We start from the raw sequence: 24632 nt of genomic DNA, 5'->3' as shown, positions 1-24632 counted from the left end.
TTGTGTTGCGCGCGCACGGCCACACCTGTGCTGCGTCTGCGTAATGGGAGGAAAGCGAAGGTGGCATTGCTTGTGTTTAGGGGCCCACACACTCTCGTCCGCTGCCATATGGATGGGACGTGTGCTCGATTTGTACGGGGGGCGCGTGCGTGCGAGAGAGAGAGAGTGCGCGCGCGGGTGTTGTCGTACGTCAATCATCTCGGTCAGTCGACCCCGGCAACACCTGGGTCTGTGCCCGTGACCTCCGCTGCTGGGCAGCGGTAGTTGCAGCCGGGGGTCAGCGCGCTGCGCCAACGAACCCGGCGACACCGAGTTCTATGGCCCGCTCGCGGACAACGTGTCAACTAGGTAGACTCAGCCGCAAACGAGTAAACAAACGCTGCGTCGTGTTACAATTCGCCACTCGGGAGGCAAAGGCGGCCCGGGAACGGTACTGGCCACCCAACGCCTCGTGTGCGTTGTCGGCCTTCACAAGTGTTCGCCAGCTGCACTTGCCTCAATAGTCTATGAAGGCTATCCGGTGTGGAGCGGTGGGGGGGTTCTTTATATTTTGTGTTTGTGTGAGTGCACGTGTTTGTGGATGTGTTTATGTAAGCGTGTCTGTGTGTAAATGTGTGTGCGCGTAAATTACCTAGAACGTGTGATTCCGAATTGTGGGGAAGGCCAGAAGACAAATGCACACACGGGAGAGGCGAGAGACAGAGCGAGTGATCACAACGGAGACACAGTAGAGATAGAGAGAACGTAGGGAGACACAGAACGAGAGACAGACACACACAGGGTGAGAGACACACAGGGAGAGTGATAGAGACACGCACAGGCAGAGTTAGAGAGATACAAACACGGGGAGAGACAGACACACAGAGCAAGAGAGATGCAACTGGATAGAGCGAGACTTGGACAGACGCATGCAGAGCAAGCTTTATACAGAGGGATAGCTTCGGAGCAAGGGGAGACACAGACATGCTGAGCGAGAGATACTGGGAGAGAGACACAGTGTGAGACACACGGGGAGAGACGCTGGGGGAGACACACACACAGACACACTGTGTGTGAGTGAGAGAGACACGGGGGACACACACATACACATAGTGTGTGTGTGACACACACACAAAGACACACAGTGGTCTGTCTCCCCCAGTGTCTCTCCCCGTGTGTCTCACAGTGTGTGTGTGTGAGAGAGAGACACACAGGGGGAGACACACACACAGAGACACAGTGTGTGAGACACACACACGCAGAGACACACAGTGTGTGTGTGAGACAGACACACACACACACACAGACACAGTGTGTGAGACACACACACAGAGATACACTGTGTGTGTGAGACAGACACACACACAGAGACACAGTGTGTGAGACACACACACAGAGACACAGTGTGTGAGACACACACACAGAGACACACAGTATGTGTGTGAGAGAGAGAGACACGGGGAGAGACACACACACAGAGACACACAGTGTGTGTGAGACAGACACACACACAGAGACACTGTGTGTGAGACACACACACAGAGACACTGTGTGTGAGACAGACACACACACAGAGACACAGTGTGTGAGACACACACAGAGACACAGTGTGTGTGTGTGTATGAGACACACACACACTGTGTGTGAGACACACACACAGACACACACACTGTGAGTGAGACACACACACACAGTGTGTGTCTGTGTGTGTCTCACAGTGTGTGTGTGTGAGAGAGAGACACGGGGAGAGCTTAAGCCCGCGCGGCGCTGGGTGGGCGCGATGACCCGGGAGTGACAGCTCTGCTCGTCACAAGATGGATTACCCAGAGAGAGTGGCTGACATGCTGAGGGCGAGGGGGTTTGCTGAGTCCCTGGGGTGGGAGGGGGCGGGTGACGGGGGTATATGGGGCAGGGTGGGGGTAGAGAAGGGAGAGGACCGGTGGGGGGGGGGAGAGACAGGTTGCGGAACGTGTGGATGGATGGAGCGTGGATAGAACGCAGTGGATAGGAGATTGGGGGGGGGGTTGCTGCTGCTGCTGTTGTTGTTGGTGGTGGTGGCTGTGGTTGGTGCTGGTGGGGGTTGGGGTTGGGGAGGTGAGCGGGGTTGGGTGCGGGTTGGGAGGCAGTGCACGGGGAGGGTAGAGAGAGAGGGGGGGGCAGGGTGATGCGGTGCGGGGTGGGGGGGGTCGGACCGTGAGTCTCACGAGATGAACTATTATCCGAATCTCTACGTGGCCGACAGAGACGGACGGAGGGGGGTGCGGGAAGCCGCGTGCGTGCGTGTGTGTTGTGTTCGAGTGCGTGCGTGTGTCTGTGCGTGAGTGCGCGTGCGTGAGTGTGGGGAGCGGTGGTGTAGCGGTTGGCGCGCTGCGCTATGAACCCGGCGACACGAGTTCGATTCCCGCTCACGGCCAACACCAGTGACGATTATCTGATCCGGTCCCGGGCCTCCCCTAGGTCGACTCAGCCTCAAATGAGTACCTGGTGAGGTGTGTAAACATTGCCACTAGGGAGACAAAGGCGGTCGGGCGTGGTGCTGGCCACCCACCCCCTCGTGTACCGTTCCGGCCTTCATAGGTGCTCGCTAACAGCACTTGCCCCTACAGTCTGTTCAGGCTATATGGGGGATCTTTGGAGCGGTAGTGGAGTGGTTAGCGCGCTGCGCTACGAAATCCGGCGGCCCGAGTTTGAGTCTCCCGCTCAGGGGCAACAGTAGTGGCGATTATCTGAACCGAGTATCTGTTTCGGTGTGCCAAGCATCGCCACCAGGTAGACAAAGGCGGCCGGGTATGGTGCTGACCGACTCACCCCACCCCCCCCCCCCCCCCTCGTGTGCCACGCTGGCCGTCATAGTTGTTCGCCAAAAGCACTTGCCCCAATCGACTGTTGAGGCTATGCTGGGCATCTTTAGCTTTGCGTGTCTGTCTGTCGCTCCACGCGCTGATAGCACAGTCATCGTCGTCAGCATCATCAGCCACGGTCACAATCCACTGCTGTCGCCGCCGCCACGATCTGTCACGATCCTGCGATGTGATCATCCGCCGAGCACCTGCACGCGAGTTGATTTCATAATTCACTTCGGGCTCTCTTGGGCGCCCTCCCTTCCTTGGCTGCCACTCCGTTATTAGTCTCGACCCTTCGGTCACCGTCCCTACTAGCCATGACGTGTCCTGCCCAAGTCTCCCCACCCCTTCTTACGCGTTTGAATCGTCCGTGATAAAATGCACTTTTCGCGTGTCAATTGAAGCACGTTCATTTGTCAACTCTAAACATCCACAACTACGGAGGCAAGTCGATCCCTTCATCTTTTTCGCTGGCCCGAAGAAGGGTCACGGCCCCGGGACCGTCGGTCCTATTAGGGAGCGTGGTATTATACGACGTAGCGACGATGGCGAGCGCGGTGACGTTGTTTAATTAGAAATGTGTGCCCGTGTCGCCACTGTCACGGCAGTCGATTCATTATTTGTTTTTATTCATCAGAGAGAGTGCCGGACCACGACATCGCGTTCTAGACGCTGGCGGCCACTCTAGTGCCTTCCACACAGCCCACGCTTGTGGTTGCTGGAGAAATGATGCCGCTTCATTTCCGTTGGATATCTCACACCGATTTTTTTCCCGGAGTTCAGCCCCTGGACGGCTTCGGCTGGAATTACACCCCGCATGTATATTTCCTTGGGTCGGCGGTGTAAATTCACCATCGATTCCATCCAGTTATTTCCAATTATTGAGTCGGTGGCGTGGGGCCCCTCTCCGGAGACTTTATTAAACAGACGAGAGGGGAGGGGGGGTGGTGGTGGTGGGAGAGTGCATGGTCCAGTCAAGCAAGCAAGGGGAGAGAGTGGAGAGAGATAGAGAGAGCTGGGACGTGTGACTGCTGTTAGCTCGCATACATTATGATGATGATAATGATGATGATAATTTCAACCTTTTTGTTAATCCACTACGAGATGAAGGTCTACCTACGCCGTGTCGGTCACGGTGGGGGGGAGGGGGGTGGCGTCTTTTGACCATACTTCACCATTGCTGGCAACTATCATCGTAAAGGAAACCGACTTGGCCAGGTGTTGCTGCAGTGAATGGACGCAGGGAACCGTGGTGATGGTGGTGGAATGGCGTTCACCTTCATAAACACCACCGCTCGCTCGCGCTCTGAAAGGGAACTCGCTCGGCAAGTCGCTTCGTTTAATTGACCTCTGTCAGAGTGCACGGGTCTCTTTTTGCGCAAGTCACCTCGTTTTATGGATGTGCTGTATAACGTAGCTTGAATCAACACGTCTCGTCGAGGAAAAATGCGCTTTGTTTTCCCATCGCTCGACTCCGGATTCTGGAGAGTCGGTTTGTTCAGTGGATCTTGATGAAAGTAAAGAGATCTGTTTACATAAAAGTCAACGGCACTCGCTTTATTATTAAAATATTTTGTATGCGTTACGAAGGCCGTGGGAGAAGGGCCAAATGCCCGGAACGTCGTCTATATATTATTATAACATATTTGTTAAGGCCACGGTGTTATTGACGAACGTGTCGAGTGAGGAGAGTGTTGTTGTTTTTTTTAATTTAAATGTTATGTTCCATCTCTTTGAATTCCGCACTCACGCAGCCACCACGCAGGCGTCGCCAGGAGCGCTCTCCCTGAACGAACGCTCCTTTTGGGGTTTTTTTTCGCTCTCATTTACGATTCGGAGAGAAAGAGACGAAAAAGGCCGCCTCTGAGTGACCCCTCCGCATTAAAACTCGCGTGCCCTGCTCGCACACCAACACTCCCCGCTGATTTGTAATACGTCGCAAGCGAATGTATTCGAAAAAAATACGCTTCGTGTGTGTGTATGTAGAGTGTAGCAATTACCGCGCTGCGCTCGAACCCGGCGGACCGAGTTCGATTCCCGCACACGGCCAACACCAGTGATGATTATCTGAACCTGTTCTGGGCATCCTCTAGGTCGACTCAGCCTCAAATGAATACCTGGTGCGTTGTGTAAACATCGCCACTCGGGAGACAGGCAGCCGGGCGTGGTGCTGGCCACCCAGCCCCCCACGTGTCGTTCCGGCCTTCATAGGTGCTCGCTAACAGCACTTGCACCAACAATATGTTCAGGCTATCGGGGGAATCTTTGTCTTTGTCATAGAGAGAGAGAGCGACCATTATTAACGTCATATCTATTTGACCTTTTTTGTCAGCATCACAATAATGAAACAAATATAAGAATAGGCAATAAACTGGTGTCAAGATGCTCAAACACCACGTAGATACCTGTATCAAGGCACCAAGTGCACGCACGTTTGCCAAAACTTACGTGTCTTGCCACAAATATGCGTGGTCAATGCACACTTGATGACTTGATTTTGGCATCTATTTGGCGTTTGAACATCTTAACTCTTGTTTTAAAGGCCTATCCTTTAGTTCCCCTCCCCCCATCATTATTACTGATACGAGCACGTAGACACAGATTGCTTGGGGAGCGTGAGGATTGATGGCGTCAATGGATTAAAACTTGGGACGGGGGGAGGGGGCAAATCAAGTTTTAGAAACAGGGAAAACGGTTCAAGGTGCACCCCTGCGGTCACTCACGCGAATTCGTCTCACGGGTGCCGTGCACGATCTTTGGATTGTTTACTATTTCGGATCGCTTACTGGACTTCCATTGTACATAGCCGTGGTGTGTTTATCAGAATGTGTAAGTCATGTTTATCCAAAACGTCTGTGCTTTTGTTCTACGCGGGTCCTGTGCCCCCCCCCCCGCGCCCACCTTTCCCGTGTAACCTACCTTCCACTTTGGCTGGGTTGCCACTGACAAAGACCTTCTGAGCTCAATGGGCCCTCTGCCCGGAATAAATTGACTCGCTCGCTCGTTGCGTGGCTGGCGCAAGGGTCCTCCACGAGAGGGAGCTCTCGAAGGCCCCAGACGATCGTCACTCTGCGACTGTGCGCGCACATCAGCTACATACACAGAGACAAGCGTAGCACGTTGGCTGCGCACGCTGCAAAAGAACTTCGACATACATTCACACACAAAAAGGCAAATATCCCCCATATAGCTTCATAAGACTTTTACGGCACGTGCTGTTCGCGAACTCCTCTGAAGGCCCTGCACCGCACACGAGGCACCAGGTACTCAATTGAGGCTGAGTCGATCGTGGATAAAGATCATCGTTGTTGGCCGCGAGCGGGAATCCAACTCGCATCGCCGGGTTCGTAGCGCAGCACACTGACCACTACACCACCGCTCCCACAAGCAGCCAAACAGCCACAGAGGCAGAGATCCCCCGTATAGCCTGTAACGGAATTATATGCGTGCATGCTGTTAGCGAGCACCTATGAAGGCCGGCACGGCGCACGAGGGGGTGGGTGGCCAACACCACCCCCGGCCGCCTTTGTCTCCCCAGTGGCGATGTTTACAAATCGAACTAGGTACTGATTTTGAGGCTGAGTCGACCTAGGGGAGGCCCAGGACCGGTTCAGATATTCGTCACTGGTGTTGGCCGTGAGCAGGAATCGAACCCGGGTCGCCAGGTTCGTTGCGCAGCGCGCTAACCGCTACACTACCGCTCCCACGAACAGCCAAAGAGCCACACACACACACACAGCCACACACACACTCACATAGCCACACACACATTCACATAGCCACACACACACTTACACAGCAACACACACAAACTCACATAGCCACACACACATTCACATAGCCACACACACATTCACATAGCCACACACACAAACTCACATAGCCACACACACTCACACAGCCACACACACAAACTCACATAGCCACACACACTCACACAGCCACACACACAAACTCACATAGCCACACACGCGCACACCAGGGAGGGTTCGCGCGGATTACGCAGGCAGCAGTGTCGGTGACGACTCGTGTCTCCGCGCGGCTCCACGTGCACAGAGATCACGGCACGACGCGCTCACCAATACTAATGACAGTGTGCGCAGTGTTACCACAATGTGCGCGTGCCAGTGCCTGCGTGTGTGTCGTGGGGTCTGTGCAGCGGGGGAGCGGTAGTGTAGCGGTTAGCGCGCTGCGCTACGAACCTGGCGACCCGGGTTCGATTCCCGCTCACGGTCAACACCGGTGACGATTAACTGAACCGGTCCTGGGCCTCTTCCCTAGGTCGACTCAGCATCAAACGAGTACAGTCCCTGGTTGCGGTGTGTCAAACATCGATACTTGAGGGAGACAAAGGCCGTCTGGCGTGGTGCTGCTGGCCACCCGCCCCCTCGTGTGCCGTGGGGTCGAGTGGGGCAGAGGTGGGGGGGGGGCGAGGGGTAGTCACCCCAATAAACATTTAGTCCGCATTGAGTCACCAGTCTGTGTTCAGCGTATCATGTGCGTGGGTTTTGTAACAGGTATTATGCAAACACGATGATTGCTACAGTGTCACACAGCTTGTCACGTTATTTTCATGTTTGACGCTGGTTATGCCCCCACACCGGCTGAGGTTTTTTTTCCCCGTCTATTTTCATCATTTTACGGAAAGGGGATTTGGCAAGCCTGCGGGGCCCACACGACTCCGAGTGTGCCCCGATCTTGTCGGATCTTGGCAGCTAAGCAGGCTGAGCCCGGTCGGCACATGGGATGGGTGACCGCCACCAGGGCTTGCTGCCAGGCGTTGTGGTCGCGGTGGGGCCACGAGGTGATCATACTGAGTGGTGTCTCCATCCCTCTCCAGCGTGCTGTTGGGTTGTCTCCGGGTTCTTCGCTTTGCTCCTTCCACACGCAGACAAACTCTGAGCCACGATATTGGCCACACATCCCTAACGTAGCCAGGACCCTCTTGAAGAAGAGGCCCAAGGACTCGGTGAGGATTTATTGGCGGAAGCGGCAAATAATCTGATTCGTGCGCGAGTAACACAAGCCACCCAGCACATTCGTTGGGAGCACTGCCTTATACCAGAAAACGCGGATCGTAGGTTGACGTTTCAGCCAATGGCCCTTCTCCAGAGCAAACATAGAGAGAGGTGCAAAGCAGAGGGATTGACTGACTTACAATTGGAAGTCACGCTTTGCACTTTTCAGGGTCATATGCGTACATGCTGATGTTTACAAACCACGCCGGGGAGAGGCATGGAGAGGCCTTAATCGAGCAGTGGATAGACCATGGCTGACGATGACCACCGCGTGCTGCTGCGTAGCTTTCCGGTGGCGTTTCGTCGGGCGGTGCCGCGCGTTGCTCGGGACGATGTCCGACGTTCCGTTCGACGGGAAGAATTGAATGAAAAATACATTGGAGAGAGAGCGATGATAATGATGATGATTTAGACGGTTGCTATTTGCTATTGAAGTTACTTACGACCATTTACGCATGAAGGCCCCACTGAGTCCCAAGAATATCTTTTTTTCAGGAGGGTCTTGCTAAGAGTTTTACAAGATGGGGGTGGGGGGGGGGTTGAGAATGTGTAATCACATTTGAGTAATTAGCAGTGTCATTTTTCAGCAATTGGGATATTGCTTGGCCAACACCAGCGACATTGCGTGTCTAGTTTAGCCATGGGAGAGAGCTGGAGATCCCGGAGGGAGCCCACGCACGACGGGGGAGTACATACAAACCCCACGCGGGACAGGCGCCCGAGTCGGGAATGAAACCCAGGACGCTTCTTGCTGCGAGGCGCGAACAATTACCACTGTGTCACCCTGTTGTCCCGCGACGATGCCTGACTCCCTGCGCCTCTTCCCTTCCTCCCTGCCGTGCCTGTGTGTGCAGGGAGCGCCTACCTGGGGGGTTCATCCCCCTACCTGAGCTCGTACCTGGCCAGCGGACCCCCTTGCCCGGCATCGGCGGAGCCCCCCTCGTACCGCCAGGGACCGAACCCACATGGCGCCCCAGGCATCCCTGGCCTCGCCGATTACTGGGCGGCACAGTCAGAAGGTGAGCGGAGGTTCGCTGGTACCACGCCGTCTTTTCCACTGGCACATCCGAGCCATGCCAGGGCCGTTTGGCCGAACCAGGTGTTTTTTTTGTTTTGTTCCTTCATGCAATGAACGAGTCGATTCGCGTCCAGAGTTGCTCGTTGTGGCGCCTCGTCCCCGCGGCACCCCCCCCCCCCCCACGCAACCCCCCATCCACCCCCCCCCCTCAATCCGGAGAGATGGAATTGAACCGACGTCCCTCCGCATCGCCAAGTCCGTTGCGCCCCGCTCCATTACGCGGCGCGGCAGCTTCCCGGATAATTTATACGTCCCATTAACGGGGCGATGTCGACGCCGTGCTCGCCGGCACGCAGGTCTCGGCGGTGAGGGATGCGCCGCCGGGCCCCGCGCGTGGTGATTACCGATCACGCGGACCCGGCTGGTGCGCACGGAAATCCAAATCCCCCCCCCCCCCCCCGTCTAAGTGCGCGCAGCGTTTTAGCGAAATTGCATTTACGTTTTTTTTTATTAATTGTGACGATAAAGCGACGCTGCCGAGGATAATCTGTCGACGCACCTTTACCGCACAGACGCCTAGGTGCTTACGGTTCGGGCCGAATAGCCGGTAATCCATAGGAGCCCGCGGCAATTACTCACAGATGTGCCATCCCCCCGCCCCTCAGTCGAAGCCAGGCCGTCACCGGCTGGTGCTGTTGGCGGGTGGCACCTGTGAAGGTGAACGTGGCACGGCGCACGGGCGCAGGGGTTGGTCGGCCACTGCCCCCGTGCTCTCCCCGGTGCCGATGTTTACACATGCGGCACGGGGTACGCATTTGAGGCTGAGTTGACCCAGGGGAGGCCCAGCACCGGTTCAGATATTCGTCGCTGATGGTGTTCACGAGTGGGAATTAAACTCAGGGTCGCCGGGTTAGTAGCGCAGCGCGATAGCCGCTGTGCCGCCGCTACCCACAGTAAACAAATACACAGACGAAGATCACCTGTATAGCCTTCACAGACTGTTGGGACAAGTGCTGTTCGCGAGCACCTATGAAGGCCGGCACGGCAGACAAGGGGATGCAGAGCTAACTTCACCATGTCCGATCGCCGGCCGCCTTTGTCTCCTTAGTGGCTATGTTTACACATCGCACCAGGGACTCATTTGAGGTTGAGTGGAACTAGGGGAGGCCCAGGACCAGTTCAGATAATCGTCACTGGTGTTGGACGTGAGCGGGAATCGAACACGGGGTCGCCGGTATTGTCGTGCAGCGCGCTAACCGATGCACTGCTGTTCCCCCCTACTGTAAACACACACACGCACACAAGCGCGAACGCGCGCGGCAATATGTGTTGATACATTTTCTTCACGCGCCCACTTCATCACCTTCGTCGTAACTGGAAGTTCCTTCGCGGCACCAATTTTTCCCCCCTCCCTTTATTTTTATTTTTGCGCGCGCGCGTGTCCTGGGTGCGTTTTAATGATTATTTTGTAATATCGCTCGTTCTCCATCACAGCAGCCGCTCTCCATCACGCGGCCCCGGCTTTTCATCACTCCTGGCGGCGTCTAGATCGCGCGGCGCGTTTCTCATAATGGCATCCAGTTCTTCATCACGACGCCGGCGTGTTTTTTGTAAATGGGCGTCGTAACGGGCGTCACGTGGATTTTGCAAGGGACACGACGTCGCTGTGCGGCGAGGGTTGTTGTGCTTAACAGCCGCCCACACGGCTCCGTCATATGTTCACCTGGCGGATATTATTATTATTATCGTAATAACACCCGAAGGTGTGACCATGCTACCGCTGCGCTGGTCGACGTTGGTCGAGCGAGATTGGTATTGGTTTTGGATCCGAAGGAATGGCGAGACAAAGGGTGATTGCGCGTGGTGCTGATGGCCACACCGCCGCATTGTGCGCCGTGTCGGCATTAATAGGTGCTCGCTAACACCGCTCGCCCCAACAGTCTGTTCGAAGCTATACAGGGATGTTCATGTCTGCTCTTGTGCATGCGGGGCACGTGTGTGTCTCCGTGTGTATGTTAGTACGATTGAGCGCGTACGTATCTGTACGTACGGTGTCTAGTCTCTCGCGAGCAGCCCTTGCCCCAATAGTGTGTCAAAGGCTACACGGGGGATCTTTGCCTTTTTGTCTTTCCCTTTGCAGGACTGTCTCGTCTGTCCGCCGGAGTCTACTCCCCGTACCTCCCGCTCGTGTCGCTGGATCAGTCGCCCTCCGTGAACCCCTTCCTCGCCGCGTACGGACAGTCCCGAGTGCACGACTTGCCCAAAGGTAACCGCCCTGACTGCTCGCCAAAGCCCTGGCACCTAGACGTACACAATCCGTGCCATCACCAGGGGTGAAAAAAAGTTCACCCTCTCGCCTTCTTCTCTCAGCCGCGTCCTGTCGCCAATCTGGATCAGCCTCCGAAGTCTCTCTGAGCAGCGCGGCACTCTGTGTGAGAGCAACGGTCCCACGGACACACGGATATCACAGAGAGACTTCTGGGAACCCTTTAAGTGCCCTCTGGTCCACACAGTGGTGGTCAGCACTCTCCCACTCGATTCTTCCAAACAGAGCAATGCTTGCTCTCATCACCGCTGGGTGGACGGAGGTGGTGGTGGTAGTGCTGGTGGTAGGAGGGGTGGGGTAGGGGGGAATTTAGAAAATTGCACCATAGTTCCAACAGCTGCACCATCACCATCACTAACACCACCACCAACTACCACCGCCACCACCATCATGTCCACCACCACCATCATGTCGACCACCACCACTACCGCCACTACCACCGAGCGACGGTGGTGGCCGTGGCCCTCTCGAGCGTAGTGGCCACTCGAGCTCGCGCCTGCCCCGTCGAGTTGCCTCTTGCTTTGTCACTCGGACTTCAAAGGTGCTGGGAGAATGCGGTCGTTTGATGTTTTTTTTTCTACCGTTGAGGTGCATATTTGGGCCCTGTGATCACGCGGGGCAGCCGGAGCTGATGTGTACGGTTTCTTGTCAGGAAGGCCAAAGACTATTGCCGTGCGACGATTGGCGGAAGGAGGGACGATCACAAAATCAAAAAAAGGAAACCTTTTATTTTTGTGGGACGGGGACCGCGCAAATTTATTTCCGTTTTCTTCAAAAACGCAAGCCGTTGACTTTTGCGGGTCGCGAAGGCTCGCCGTCGTCAGTGCTCGCCGTCTCAAATGTAAGGATACGAACTATTGTAATATTGTATTTTCGTCCGCCTTGTGTAAAGTTGCGACAGATCCGCTGGCACTGTATTTGCTCGAGAGCATCGAGACGAGTGCCTACCCCGCTCCCCAGAGCCCATGCACCCAAAACCTTCACACCCACGTGGACTATTGCGGATGAAATTCTGCCAAATAAAGTTCAAACTCGGCTTCATTTTATTCACAATTTTCTGCTCTCCCACCCCTCCCCCCTTCCCCCCTTCCGCTGATCGAAACGAATCGGGGTAGGTAGCGGTACGATGTAACAATTGTTATTAAAATTCACATTATCCCCACCTTCTCCTCCCCCACGGCATCTCAGACGGCTACTACATGAGCAGCCTCTCGGCCCACGCGAGCCACGCGAGCATCGTCCCCCGCGGCGCTCCGGCCCAGCCGCCCTCGGGCCCCACGCTCATCTCGTCCCGCGACACCAAGGAGGCGGCCGCCGCCGCCGCGTGGCCGCAGAAGGGCTCCGAGCGGCCGGGCCTGAGCCGCGCCGGCAAGACGGACGGCGCCGCCGCCGCCGCCGCCGCGTCGGCGCACCGGCGCGAGCGGGAGCGGGAGCGCTCCGAGAAGCGGGAGGAAGCCCGGGCGCGCTCCAAGTGCGTCATCGACCTGACCAGCGAGTCCGGGGAGGAGGGCGAACTCAGGAGTTGCAGGGGAGCGGCGGCCACGGCGGCGGCGGCGGCGGCGCTGCCCGGGCACCAGCAGCAGAACGCGAAGTCTCACCACCCCGGCTCCGCCGGAAGGGAGACGTCGGGAAGCGCCGGGAAGAGCGGTGCCGCCCTTCCGCCGCCTTCCTCCTCCTCGTCCTCGTCGTTCGTTAACGGCACGGACCGGAAATGCCGCGACACGGACGCTCACGCGCAGGATAAAGGAGGCGGCCCTTACGTCACGTCGTCGTCGTCACTGCCGTCGTCGTCGTCGGCGTTGAGGACTCGAGCCGAGGGGCCGTCGCCCGCGAGGCTTCAGGTCACGTCCGGCAGCTTCTCAATCCACTCCTCCACGAGCTCCGCGCAGACGGTGGCGACCGGGGGAATCGGCGGCGGCGGCGGGAGCGGCGGTGGCGGCGGCAGCGGCGGGTCGGCGCGGCACCGCGTCATCGCGCCCATGTTCGTGCCGTCGGTGGGGCACCCGAGCCCCACCCACGCCGCCGCGTACGGCGCCGCCGCCGCCGCCGCCACTCACCGCGATCGCGAGAGGAGGAGGGAGGCCGACGCCATCGCCGAGGGGCACGGCGCCGACCCGGCAGATGCCGCGTGCGAGCAAAAGCACGACGGGGCTGGCGGCGGCGGCGGTTCGGTGATCAAATTCGACTCCGGCGGGAGCTGCCGGAGCAGGGGCGACCACGGCGCGGGTGGCGCTGCGGACGGCTCTGGCGCTTGGCCCTCGGGCGGGGGCGGGCGCGAGCACAGGGACGGGCGCTTTGAGCGCTCGCTCAAAGCGCTGGCGAGGGCGCCGGCAGACACGCGGTCCGACCGGCAGTCGGACGGCGCCGGCGTCGGGGACAGGCAGGACCCCCCCCAGCCTTGCCGGCGCTTCGAGCCCCCGCAAGCCAGGACGTCGGCGAGCGCCGATCAGCAGTGCCGCGGCGGCGGCGGCGCCATGGACCCGGACGGCAGCCTGGCGGCGGGAAGCGGCTACGGGCGCTACGGGGCGTGCGCGAGCGGCGGAGTGACGTCGGCGCCGCCGCCGCCGCCGCTGCTCTCGTCGTCGTCCGGCCAGGGCAAAGCGAGCGGCGACTCCGCCGTGGAGTGGCCGGGCCCGGCGCTCATCAGCCGGCGCTCAGTGCTGGTGCCGGGCGGCGGCGGACCCGGAGGGTCCGGGGCGGCACGCGAGGGCAGCGAGCCACCGCCGGCGCCCGTCAGCCCCGAGGCATCGGCCATGCGGGGGCTGCTGCGCTACACCGGCTCGTTCTCGCGCGAGGCCGAGGCCCGGGTGCTGGCCGGGCGACGCAGCCCCTTCGGGGGGCTCGCCAACGTCCGCGGGGCCGCTGGCGGGCACCCCCACGGGCACCCCCACGGGCACCCCCACGGGCACCCGCACGGCGCGCCACCACCGCCCACATCGTCCTCGGCCCCTTCGTCGTCGGCGGCGGCGGCGGCGACGGCAGCGGCGGCTCTGAGCGAGGCCAACCAGTCTCGGCGGGGGGCAGACAGGTGTGCAAACCCGTGCCACTCACCCTGCCAGTGGTTTTATCGCTCCGTGCCCTCGGACGGGGCTCCCTCTACCTCTCCTATCTCCCACCCCAAGCGCACTTGCTTTCATTCGCAGCCAACACGATGATCTGAGCGCACACATATTCTCCCGTTGCCAATCCACGAGTTCTTCTCTCTGTCTGTCAAGGTAATCATTCCAAGCGTTGTGCCTCTTGGTTGCTTCTTTGCACAACTTTCTACATTTCGTTCCAAGTTGTTTCTCGTGGCGGTTGTCGGCGTCTGTGCAAACCGATCCGTACGTGACGGTAGGTGCTAAGCGCCTCCTCAAGGCTCATTGGTGTTGGCGCTTCTCGTTGCTAACTTTCATTCTTCCGATCGCATTCCGACTGGCTTCCGTCTGCCCGCCCTCTCTGTTTCATCACTTTGATGCAGCTCAGCCTTCAGTAGCTGCTCTATGCACCCCTTACACTGTTGTGTGTACGTACTTATTGTTGAACTTCTTTCGCACCGCACGTAGCCAACCATGCTAATCGGAAGTGTCCCTTCAGAAGATGGTCCCGAGTTGGTTCGCAAACTTTATCCTGAGCCCAACCTGATCCCCTACAATATGCACATTGTCCAGTCATCTCCTGCAGCTCATTTCCATTTCTTGCTCTGTGACCGAGTTGTCATCACGTCGAGCGTGAGAATGAGATTATTTTTCACCGTTTACTTTCACGCCTTAATGTCTGCAATTTACGGGAATATTACTTAATTCTTTAATTAAGAAAAAAAAATCACAAGTGACTTCCCGCTCCAACGAGCACCGAGGTGTCGGCGTTAAACTCCCGATTTACAGCCCCGATTAAGTGGTGGAAATTCCACAATCCTATGGCGGGGTGGGGAGGACAAGAACCTCTCATTTGATCGACCCCCGGTGGGAGAGATGATGAGCATGAGTCAAGCCCGACACCCCCCCCTCCCTACAAACCAGGATGTGACCTCGCGACCTTCCGGTTGCGAGCCACTCGCTCCACCGCGAAGCCGCCCGGCCGTGACTGCTGCTCTTCCGCTTGCAGGACCGGTGGGGGGATGGGGGGACTTAGGGTTTCATTCTACTCCATTATATTCTTAAATGCCAAGAATATATATATATATTTTTTCTCTTGAGCGAAGCTGACGATGAAGTGATGAACACGGCGGTGACACTTTGGCGTGGTGTCGGATTGCGCGCGTTATATATATAATACACTCGCACACGCACTGAATGTTTTCTCATGAATAGCAAAACCATTCCGCATACATCTGTTTTGGTGAGGGTAAAGCGCCGGGCATGAGGTTAGGGATCATGTTAGATTTAGCTGCCGGGTGAAGTGAGGATTCATCCATTGTTCCACTGCCGATTCTATTTGTGTGTTTGCAGAAGATGTGCGTTCTTGTCTACTGGGGCAGCTGTTTCATATTAGTAATGCTAATGATGGTGGCGGTGGCGGCTATGATGCTGGGTGTGGCTACCTGTGATCCCACGCTGTGGAAGGCAACAGCGAGAGTTCGTGGACCACCGCACACAAACGTTGTGAAACTCACTTCCCCTGGGAGTTGATGATGTGCCGTACCCTGGCTCGCCAGCAGGAGGCAGTGCAGCAAGTGGACTAATCGCCATCTGTTTCCATTTGTATGGAGTTAAACATTACCAATAATGTATTTTTGTTCTTAAAGGGCCACAGTGGTATTATTCAGTGCATCTTCGGTTCCTCTAATGACAATCATGATGGAAAAAAATGGAATTCATAAAAAATACACATAATATAAATAATATAAATTGTGGAAGGACCTCCACTCGAGGGAGCTCTAGAGACCCTCCCAGCGTGGTGGTGTATTCTGTCTACTCTTCCACCTCTTCCAGTCCACCCCACACTTTCCCTTCCCTTTTCACGTATCCATAAAAGCTTCACCGAGCCTCAGGACTCGTTTTCAAGAGGGTCCTGCTCCATTGAGATGTTTGGCCATGCATGCCATTGCAGTGAGGGTTTGTCTTCGTGTTGGAGGAGGAAACCGAAGAACACCCGGCACTGCACTGCCGTACATGAGGGGTTTGATACCATTCAGCACTGGCACCCCCTAACCGCAGCTCACAGCCCCGAAAACCTACAACACCTGGCAAGCCCTGGTGATGGTGGTCACCCAATCCAAGTACTCGCCCAGATTTCACGGGCTCGGCGTGCTCACCACGAGTGTGTGGCTCAGCCGAGTGCGATCGTCGTCTTAACGCAACGGTGGCGGCATTCTCGAGTTTTCTTCATTTCACCTTATCCGATGCACGGCGCACTCCGGCAATGAATGCACCACCCGGCGTTGGCAGTGTCGCACTCGGCCAGCGTCCTACCCCGTTTGTTGTTGTTGTTAAATGTGTTTATTAGAATGTGCACTGCTTGAGCATGCTGGCACAAGACAGAGGAAAGCGGGAACAAACGACAAGGTGTGCAGTGGACACCCACGGGCTCTCTGCCCATGGATCTTGACGATGATGATTTTGAAAAAAACGAATTCTTGACCAACCACGATGGGCGTCTCCCGCAGGTCGGAGCAGCCCCGCGGCCGCAGCAAGGAGGGCTCTGGCCGCGGCACCAGCGAGAGCGAGGTCCGCTGCCCACCCGTAGGCATCGCCGTCGCGCTGGCTCGCCAGCGGGTCGGTGGTGGAGGGGGCCCTGCGACCCCCGGCGACCTCCGTGACCTCCGAGACCTCCGGGAGCAGAGGCCCCACTCGGCTACGTCAGGACTGCCCGGTACACCCCCCCCCCCCCCACCGCTCCCGCTTTCGTTGACCAGCGAAGTACGGTCGGACAACCCCCTGCCGTGATCGGCGGGGCGGGGAAGCCCTGCGCCTGGCATCGGAGTGACAAAGGGGTGGAGCGGTGGCGCAGCGGTTAGCGCACCGTCTTATATGAACGCGCCCATTTCAATTTAATTTCCCAGCCCACTGCCACGTCAGTGCGTGGGTAATATCTGAACCGGTCCGGGGCCTCCCCAAGGTCGACTCGGCCATAAACGGGGAGAAAGAGGGGGTCGTGCGTGGAGGCGGCCACGTCGCATTGTCGTTGTGTCCGCGCCGGCGTCAACACGCGCTTGCGCGTGGCGCTTGCCCCAGCGGTCTCTCAAGGCTGCACGAGTGATCTCCCCTATTGACTTCGTGCCTCCGTCCTCGCCGTCTCCAGGAGCTGCCCGGGGGGGTCTGGACGGCTACGACGCCGAGCGGACGGACGAGGAGCGGCCGTCCCGCGCCTCCGACGAGCGGCTGGGCTCGCGGTACGAGCGGGAGCGGCACAAAGCGGCGAGCCTCAGGTGCGTAGCCACTTGGCGAGGGGCGGGTGGGGGGAGATGCGTGGGGAACCAAACTGTCGATCGATACGATGCGGATCCTAGTTCGAGTTATAAAGTAGTACCTGACGCATTTCGGCGTCGTTGGGGTTAAGTCTTATGTCAAGGTTAAGTCTAATGTCAAGGTTAAGTCTAATGTTACGTGACGGCTGTATTACACGACGCCACGGACGTCGGAGTTCATCAGCAGACGATGCCACACCTGGGGAGCTTAAAGTTGCCCGTGCGGTGTGTGTCTGTGTGTGTCTGTGTGTGTGTCTGTGTGTGTGTCTGTGTGTGTGTCTGTGTGTGTGTCTGTGTGATGGGTACCCACCTTTTTGCCCCACCGGCCCGGCTGGGCCACAACTTCCAGTCGTGAAGCATGCGGCGAGTGGCTCGTCAATGTTAATTTGGCTAAGTGAGGCGTTACGAGAGGCACTTTGGGAGGCGCGTCGCTCTGCGAAAGAGCAACAGACGGGAGTGGTAACTAAAGTGCTTAGCCAGATACGCGTAAATACCTGTACGCGTGTGTATGTGCATACATATGTGTGCGTATCTGCGTGTGTGCGTGTATATTCACACACACAAGCGCCGTTGTGACTTCACCACCACTCAGTGGCGAATGGTGACTGTTGTTGTTGGGGAGACAAAGGCGGCCGAGCGGGGTGCTAGCCACCCGCCCCTTCGTGTACCGTGCTGGCCTTCATAGGTGCTCGCTCGCAGCGCTTGCCCCAGCAGTCCGTTAGAGGCTGTACGGGGGACCTTTGTCTTTGCAATACTGCACGTTGTGGCACCTGCCAGCTCTCGCGAGTCACCGCTCGAACAGCTTCTGTCGCTCAATCTTCTAAGCGCGTCCACATCCTCCTCAAGGCGCTCCATTGACACGGCGGCCATGTTTCCGCGTTGGTCAGAAGTACGGTCGAACAATCCCCATAACCTACTCAGCATAGGGACGCCTCCCTAATTGGCTCACGTGCGTCACGTGACCTGACCGTGGCTATGGATGTCACGTCGTGAGGCGGTGACTTATCTGTCGCGGTGTCCGGGAGTAATTCTCTCATTTGCGTGCGTTCATTATCACGACACCGTGGCTTCCTCCCCACCCCCCCCCCCCCCCACGTGTTAAGTGCTATGGACTATCCAGCTTCATGAATATTTCACGTCAGGACCTCCCCAAGAAAAGAAAAGTCAGTTCGGCTTGGAGTAGCAATATCCATTGGCCGGTCAGGCTAGTGGCTGGTTAAGCTCACGGCTGGTTAGGACTGTTCAGTTTGGTGAAGCAATGTTTTGTTATTCTTAGGTTTTTTCGGTAAAGTCACGTAGGTAAAAATTCTAATTAATAAAAGTAAAATAAAATAATAATATCCAGGTCCTACCTTGGCTCCTCCCACCCTCAACCAGTATATATACAAGGACTGTTTTCTTGGAATTTCTCTCACTTGATACAGCTATCGTGCTGTGACGGTTCCACCTGAAGACGGAAGCTTGTGTTGCCTCCGAAACGTTGTGATTTTTATTTTAGTTTTATTTTACTTTTATTACTTTTCATTTTTACCTACGTGACTTTACCGAAAAAACCTAAGAATATGACTCCTTGCAGTCACGAAAGCTTCCAATCTAGAATCAATGTTTTGTTGTTGTTGTTGTAGAGCAGGTGCCCAAGGGTCCAAAACGTCAAGTAGCCAGCAGCTAACAGCAACTCCCAGAGTTGAATTAGATACGAGTGCAACACGTTGCTTGAAATGAGCAAGGTTATGAGAGCTAGGGAAGAGATACGATGGGAGGGAATTCCAAGTTAATCTCGTGACTGCTTAAGCTGGCGATTGGTTTCAGCTGGCGGGGGGTTAATCAGCAACTGGTTAAGCTAGCGACTGACTAAGCTTTTGGCTGGTTAAGCGAGCGGCTGGTGAAGCTAGTGACTGCCTGGGTTACTGGCGGCTGGAACTAAAGGGGAGGGTGGATGGATGGGGGGGGCTGGTGGGGGAGGGGAGGTTGCAGCTGACAGAGTTGGCACCATCAGCGGTCACGACGCCCTGGGAGAGCTTTCCATCGTCCCAACACTCACAGACGAGCTTGCGAGCGGTTGTGAGTGTGGGCATGTGATTGGGTGAGTGAGCTGGCGAGTGGTTGGTTGGGCGAGCTGTTGGCCAATTGGGTCAGCAGTTGAGTGTGTGAGTGTTTGGGTGAGTGAGTGAGTGAGTGGGAAATAAGAGCAGTTGGGTGAGTAACAGGGCGATAGGGTGAGCAGTTTGGTGAGATAGTGGGTAATGGGGTGAGTGAGCAGGTGATGGGGTGAGCAGTCGAGTGAGCGAACAGCAAGTGGGGGGAATGCAAACGAACACACACACACGACGCACACACGACGCACACGCACACGACACACACGCACACGACACACACACACACGCGCGCGCGGTTGCCGCGAGGGGAGGTCTGGCCAAGTTTCCTCCGCCAAATTAGTCGGCAATCCGAGCAAACTTCTCACCCTGCCACCGCCACCACCGCCGCCACCACCGCATGCCCAGAGCTGGCAAATAACGCGAGCGCAGCCCAAATCCGTGGGGTTGCGGGTTTTGGTTGCGGGGTGACGGTGGCAGGGGGGAGATGGGGAGGAGGGATGGGGCGGGCTGCATTCATAATGTGTGGTTGATGGTTATCGCGTTGGGGAAGGGTCTCTGCCAGGATCCGTTGTGCGGTGCTCCACATGTTCCCTGGCCGTGGGGAACGGGCAGCTCTCGTTACGTCACTCGAGAAACGTCGCAACCGGCCCTGCGTATTTGGACACGCAAATATATAAATATATATATCCTGAGCAGACCGTTGGGGCAAGTGGTGTTAGCGAGCACCTATGAAGGCTAGCACGGTACACAAAGGGGTGGGTGGCCAACACCACGCCCGACCGCCTTTGTATCCCCAGTGGCGATGTTTTTACACACCTCACCAGATACTCATTTGAGGCTGAGTTGACCGGGGGGAGGCCCAGGACCGGTTCAGATAACCGGTTCTGGTCTTAGCCATGAGCGGGAATCTATCTCGGGTCGCCGGGTTCGTAGCGCAGCGGGCTAACCACTACACACACTAACAGCACTTGCACCAACAGTCTGTTAAGGCTGTGCAGACGATAGAGACTCAAAGATACCCCGTGCCCCCGCCGCTCTCGACACAGGGACACCGCTGGACTACCGGACCTGGGCCGTCTCGGCGCCCCCTCGCTGCCGGGCCTCGACTTGGCCAAGTCCGGCCTCGGCGGCGCCGGCGGGGGCGGCCGCCTCCTGGGCGCCGGCCCGCCCGGCGCGGTGGGGGGCGTGCCGGGGCCCGGCACCGGGCCCGCCGGGGTGGCCGGCGGGCAGTGGGTGCCGCCGCCCGACCCGTCGCACCAGCCGCCCCACATGGCCCACCACAGCTGGGTGGCGGGCGCGTGCAGCCCCTCCACCATGTGGCCCGGATCGCCCTACTACGGTAGGGGATACAGCCGACGCACTGCCGGTCACACTACCAACCGCACTACCGGCCTCACTGCCGGTCTCACTCACAATCGCATTACCCTGTGTGGTGTTAAAGTGCACGTAGCCTGCCACAAGTGCCGCGGTGAGGTGCGCATGGGTACCCGAGTTCGATTTCCAACACCAGTGACGAATATCTAAGCCGGTCCTGGGCCTCCCCTAGGTCGACTCAGCCTCAAGTGAGTACCCAGTGCGATGTGTAAACATCGTCACCAGGGAGACAAAGGCGGTCGGGCCACCCACCCGCCTCGTGCGCCGTGCCGGCCTTCAGAGGTGCTGCTCGCTAACAGCACTTGCCCCAGCAGCCTGTTAAGGCTATTCGGGTGATCTTCGTCTTTGTTTACAGTGGATATCGGCAGCGTAGCGAGTTCAATTCCCACTCGTGATCAACATCAGCGACTTGCCCCAACAGCCTCGAGGATCTTTGTCATTGTTGTGTGCGTGTGTGTGTGCGTACGTGTGTGTGCGTGTGTGTGCGTGTGTGTGTGCGTGTGTGTGCGTGTGTGTGTGCGTGCGTGTGTGCGTGTGTGTGTGCGCTCGCAGGTCTTAGCCACGCGTCCATGGCACAGGGCCTCCCCGTCGGGTACCCGCCCAGCCTCCCCGGCGCGGTGCCCATCTCCCAGAAGGGGTACCAGATCGCCCAGGATCCCCAGTCGGGCCACCTGCTGTTCATCCCCGCAGAGCCCCCGCCCCCACACTTTGGTGAGAGTGCGACCGATACATGATAATAATAATATATATCCATAATAGAGGTTAAATTTTTTTTTGGGCTGCATCGCAAAGATTATAAATGTGGTGTCGTTAAACTCGCCACCACTCGACACAGCCAATTAGTAAGGTTTGTCACGTAAACAAAACATGCCAATTAGTTACTAGTTCAGCACACCGGTGCGTTGGAGACTTAAACCCACCGCCAATTACAACCAGCATCATCAGGCAACAGCCAAAATTATATGTCGCCACATCTCACCGCTGTGGAATTTGTAACGCGCGCGGTCACTTGGCAGGGAAAACCGCAGACAAGTGGTGGTGGGGGGAGGGGGAGACGACAGCCAGAACTGGCGCCAACAATTGCCCAAGCTCTGTGATCCGATATTCGGATGTTTGTCCAACGCCATTAATTGCCAGAACGCTGTATAAACAAGTTGGGGGCGGCGGGCCGAAGGTCAATAACAATGGTAACGGAGAAGCAGCCGATGAACGGTGTGCGTCCGAGTGGACTTCTTCCACGGGGGAGATGGAGTGGGCGATATGGGCTCGCGCCCAGGTGCTCGGTTTGATGTTGTGACACGATCGATCCGCTGCTGGACGGAGGCCTCCCCGAGGAGTCGTCGTCTCTCACGGTCCTGCAATTTCGCGATCCGCCTCTCGCTCCCCACGTGCACGCGCCTGAATCACGTGGTGTGCCACTACTGCTGCTTGTCGCCGATGCATCATTGGAATTCTTTTTTGGAGAAGGTGGCAACAGCCGAAGCGGGTGAGAGAATTGCGCGGCGGTGAAGGATGACGGTTTTAGAATTAAGAAAAAGCGGCTTGCCGTGCTGAAGAGTGTACGGTGCACACGTGCGCGAGCAGCCGGAGCGCTCGCATTGACACGCAGATTGACTCCGTTTCCGTCCGCGATGGATGTTCTCTGCGCCTTGACAGCAAAAAACAAACAAACAAACGTAAAACCTCAAAGCACTCGTGAACGGCACTGCTGCCTTAAAATAAACAAATAAATAAAAGGCAACGTTTCAGGCAATCACCCTTCTTTATAACACATGAAGAAGGACCATTGCCGGAACGTCGCCGATTTTATATACAGGATATAGAATATGCAGATCGCAGTTCTGATAATCATGCTGGTTTTTGTAATTATGATATTATACGTGGTGATGATGATGATGATGATTGTGGCAATGGTCATGCTAATCGAAGTTGTGATTGCTGCTGATGATGATAATGACAGTTCAGCCAGTGTTTCTTCTGCTGATGAAAGCTTCTGTTAATTATCGTAATAATCATCTTCCTTATCATCATTATGACGACGTCAACACAACAGGCACACACATGCTTCCACGTGGAAACAGATTAATCTTCTGCCCGGGCCATATTTTACTATTTAATTATTTTAAATATATATACATATATACATGAAATGTAGACTATTTTCTCCACTCTGGCACTGCCAGGATGACTGGCAAGTGTGTCGAGCACTGGCGATCCCCTAATGCTGCTGCTGCCGCCCGTTCTTGCTCAGTGTCTATTAAACATGAATAAATAACAGCTTCTGGGTATTTGTATTGGCCGTGATCGTTGCGTGAAGGTTATTGGGCGTGATGACTCTGTCTGTGATTTCTATTTTTTTTCTGCTCCGTTTCCATCTCTTCTCTCCCTCTCTCCGTGCAGCGTTTGCTCGCTCCGTTTCCCGTTCGCTCGCTCGCTCTCCCTACCCCTCTCTCTCTCTCTCTAACCAAACTGCGTCCACTGATCTCTGCCGTCATTAGGGGGAAATGTTTCGTGAATGGGGTCTTCACGGTCACTGTCTGCAGTTTTTAATGATGGCGCGCGCGCGTGTATGGGTGCACGCGCGCGTGTGTGTGTGTGTGTGCATGCGCGCAAGTGTGCTATTGTATGCATGCTTGTACGTACATATAGATATGTGTGTGATTATCCGTGTGTGTGATTATCCGTGTGTGCTTGCGCGCATGCATTAGCATATTTGTGTGTGTGTGTGCCTGTGTTCTTCCACCCGGCAACCCGACACGCGACCAATATCAGTGGGGAAAATCGGAAGTGGTCCTGGGACCTCCCCTACGTCGACGCGGTCTTAAATGAGTACCCGGTTCAGTGTCAACCAACGTGGCTGGGTGTGGTGCTGGCCACATTATCTCGCCGACAACATGTTCCCCAACAGCCTTTCGAATGAAGGGTACACGGTGGGGATCTTTGCCTTTGTTGTTTACCTGCGTGTACACGCGCGCGTGTGCACGTACGCGTGTGTGCGTGCGTGTACAGCGGAGTTGGTGGACCGAGCGCACACGCTGTGGCCGCCCATGTACCCCGGCGCATCGCCCGCCTCAGCCGGTCTGCACGACGCTCCCTCGCTGCACCACTTCCTCTCGCACCAGCAGCTGCTGCAGCGGCAGCACGAGCTCATGTTCCTCCACCACCAGCACCAGCAGCTGCACCAGCAGCACCAGCAGCAGCAGGCGCTGGAAATGCACAGGAGCCTGCACGCGCAGGTGAGTGTCTCGCGCCGCGTTCCCGTGAGATGAAATAAGTTGAGCGCGTTGGAACTCGACTTGGCTTTGGTGGTGAATCCCAGGGTGGGTACGGGAAGGAGGGTCGGCTCTGCGTTGGGTTCATAATCTCATAACCCCCCCCCCCCGATCCCCCTCCCGCCCACCCCTTGTGATGTATTTTTTTAATTGAAATATTCACCAAAGAAAACCTGTTGGAGGTTTAAAAAAAAAATGTGCATACCCCCCCCCCCCCCAGCCTGCCCCCTTGCGGGAGTTGGTTTGATTCTCCTAGAACTAGTGGTTCAAGGGCAAGTCTAGTTGGCTAGGGGACTCGGCACGTGGCGTTTCCATGTT

At 56.7% G+C, this 24632-nt stretch overlaps 1 protein-coding gene across 1 annotated transcript in view; it reads left to right on the top strand.

The window, feature by feature from the left end:
• The window catches only part of LOC144717738 (uncharacterized), a 109866-nt gene that overhangs the window by 62375 nt on the left and 22859 nt on the right, over positions 1-24632 (top strand). Inside the window, exons 3-10 of the mRNA XM_078593386.1 lie at positions 8695-8859; positions 10999-11124; positions 12373-14212; positions 16772-16977; positions 17407-17533; positions 20715-21007; positions 21595-21753; positions 24052-24278. Coding sequence (XP_078449512.1) covers positions 8695-8859; positions 10999-11124; positions 12373-14212; positions 16772-16977; positions 17407-17533; positions 20715-21007; positions 21595-21753; positions 24052-24278 — 3143 coding nt within the window. The remainder of the gene's footprint in view (positions 1-8694; positions 8860-10998; positions 11125-12372; positions 14213-16771; positions 16978-17406; positions 17534-20714; positions 21008-21594; positions 21754-24051; positions 24279-24632) is intronic.

The sequence above is a fragment of the Lampetra planeri genome, chromosome 1 (assembly GCF_965212315.1).
Source record: "Lampetra planeri chromosome 1, kcLamPlan1.2.h2, whole genome shotgun sequence".
Taxonomy (NCBI): domain Eukaryota; kingdom Metazoa; phylum Chordata; class Hyperoartia; order Petromyzontiformes; family Petromyzontidae; genus Lampetra; species Lampetra planeri.
Note: the sequence above shows the minus strand (reverse complement) of the source record. Positions and strands in the feature narration are given on the sequence as shown.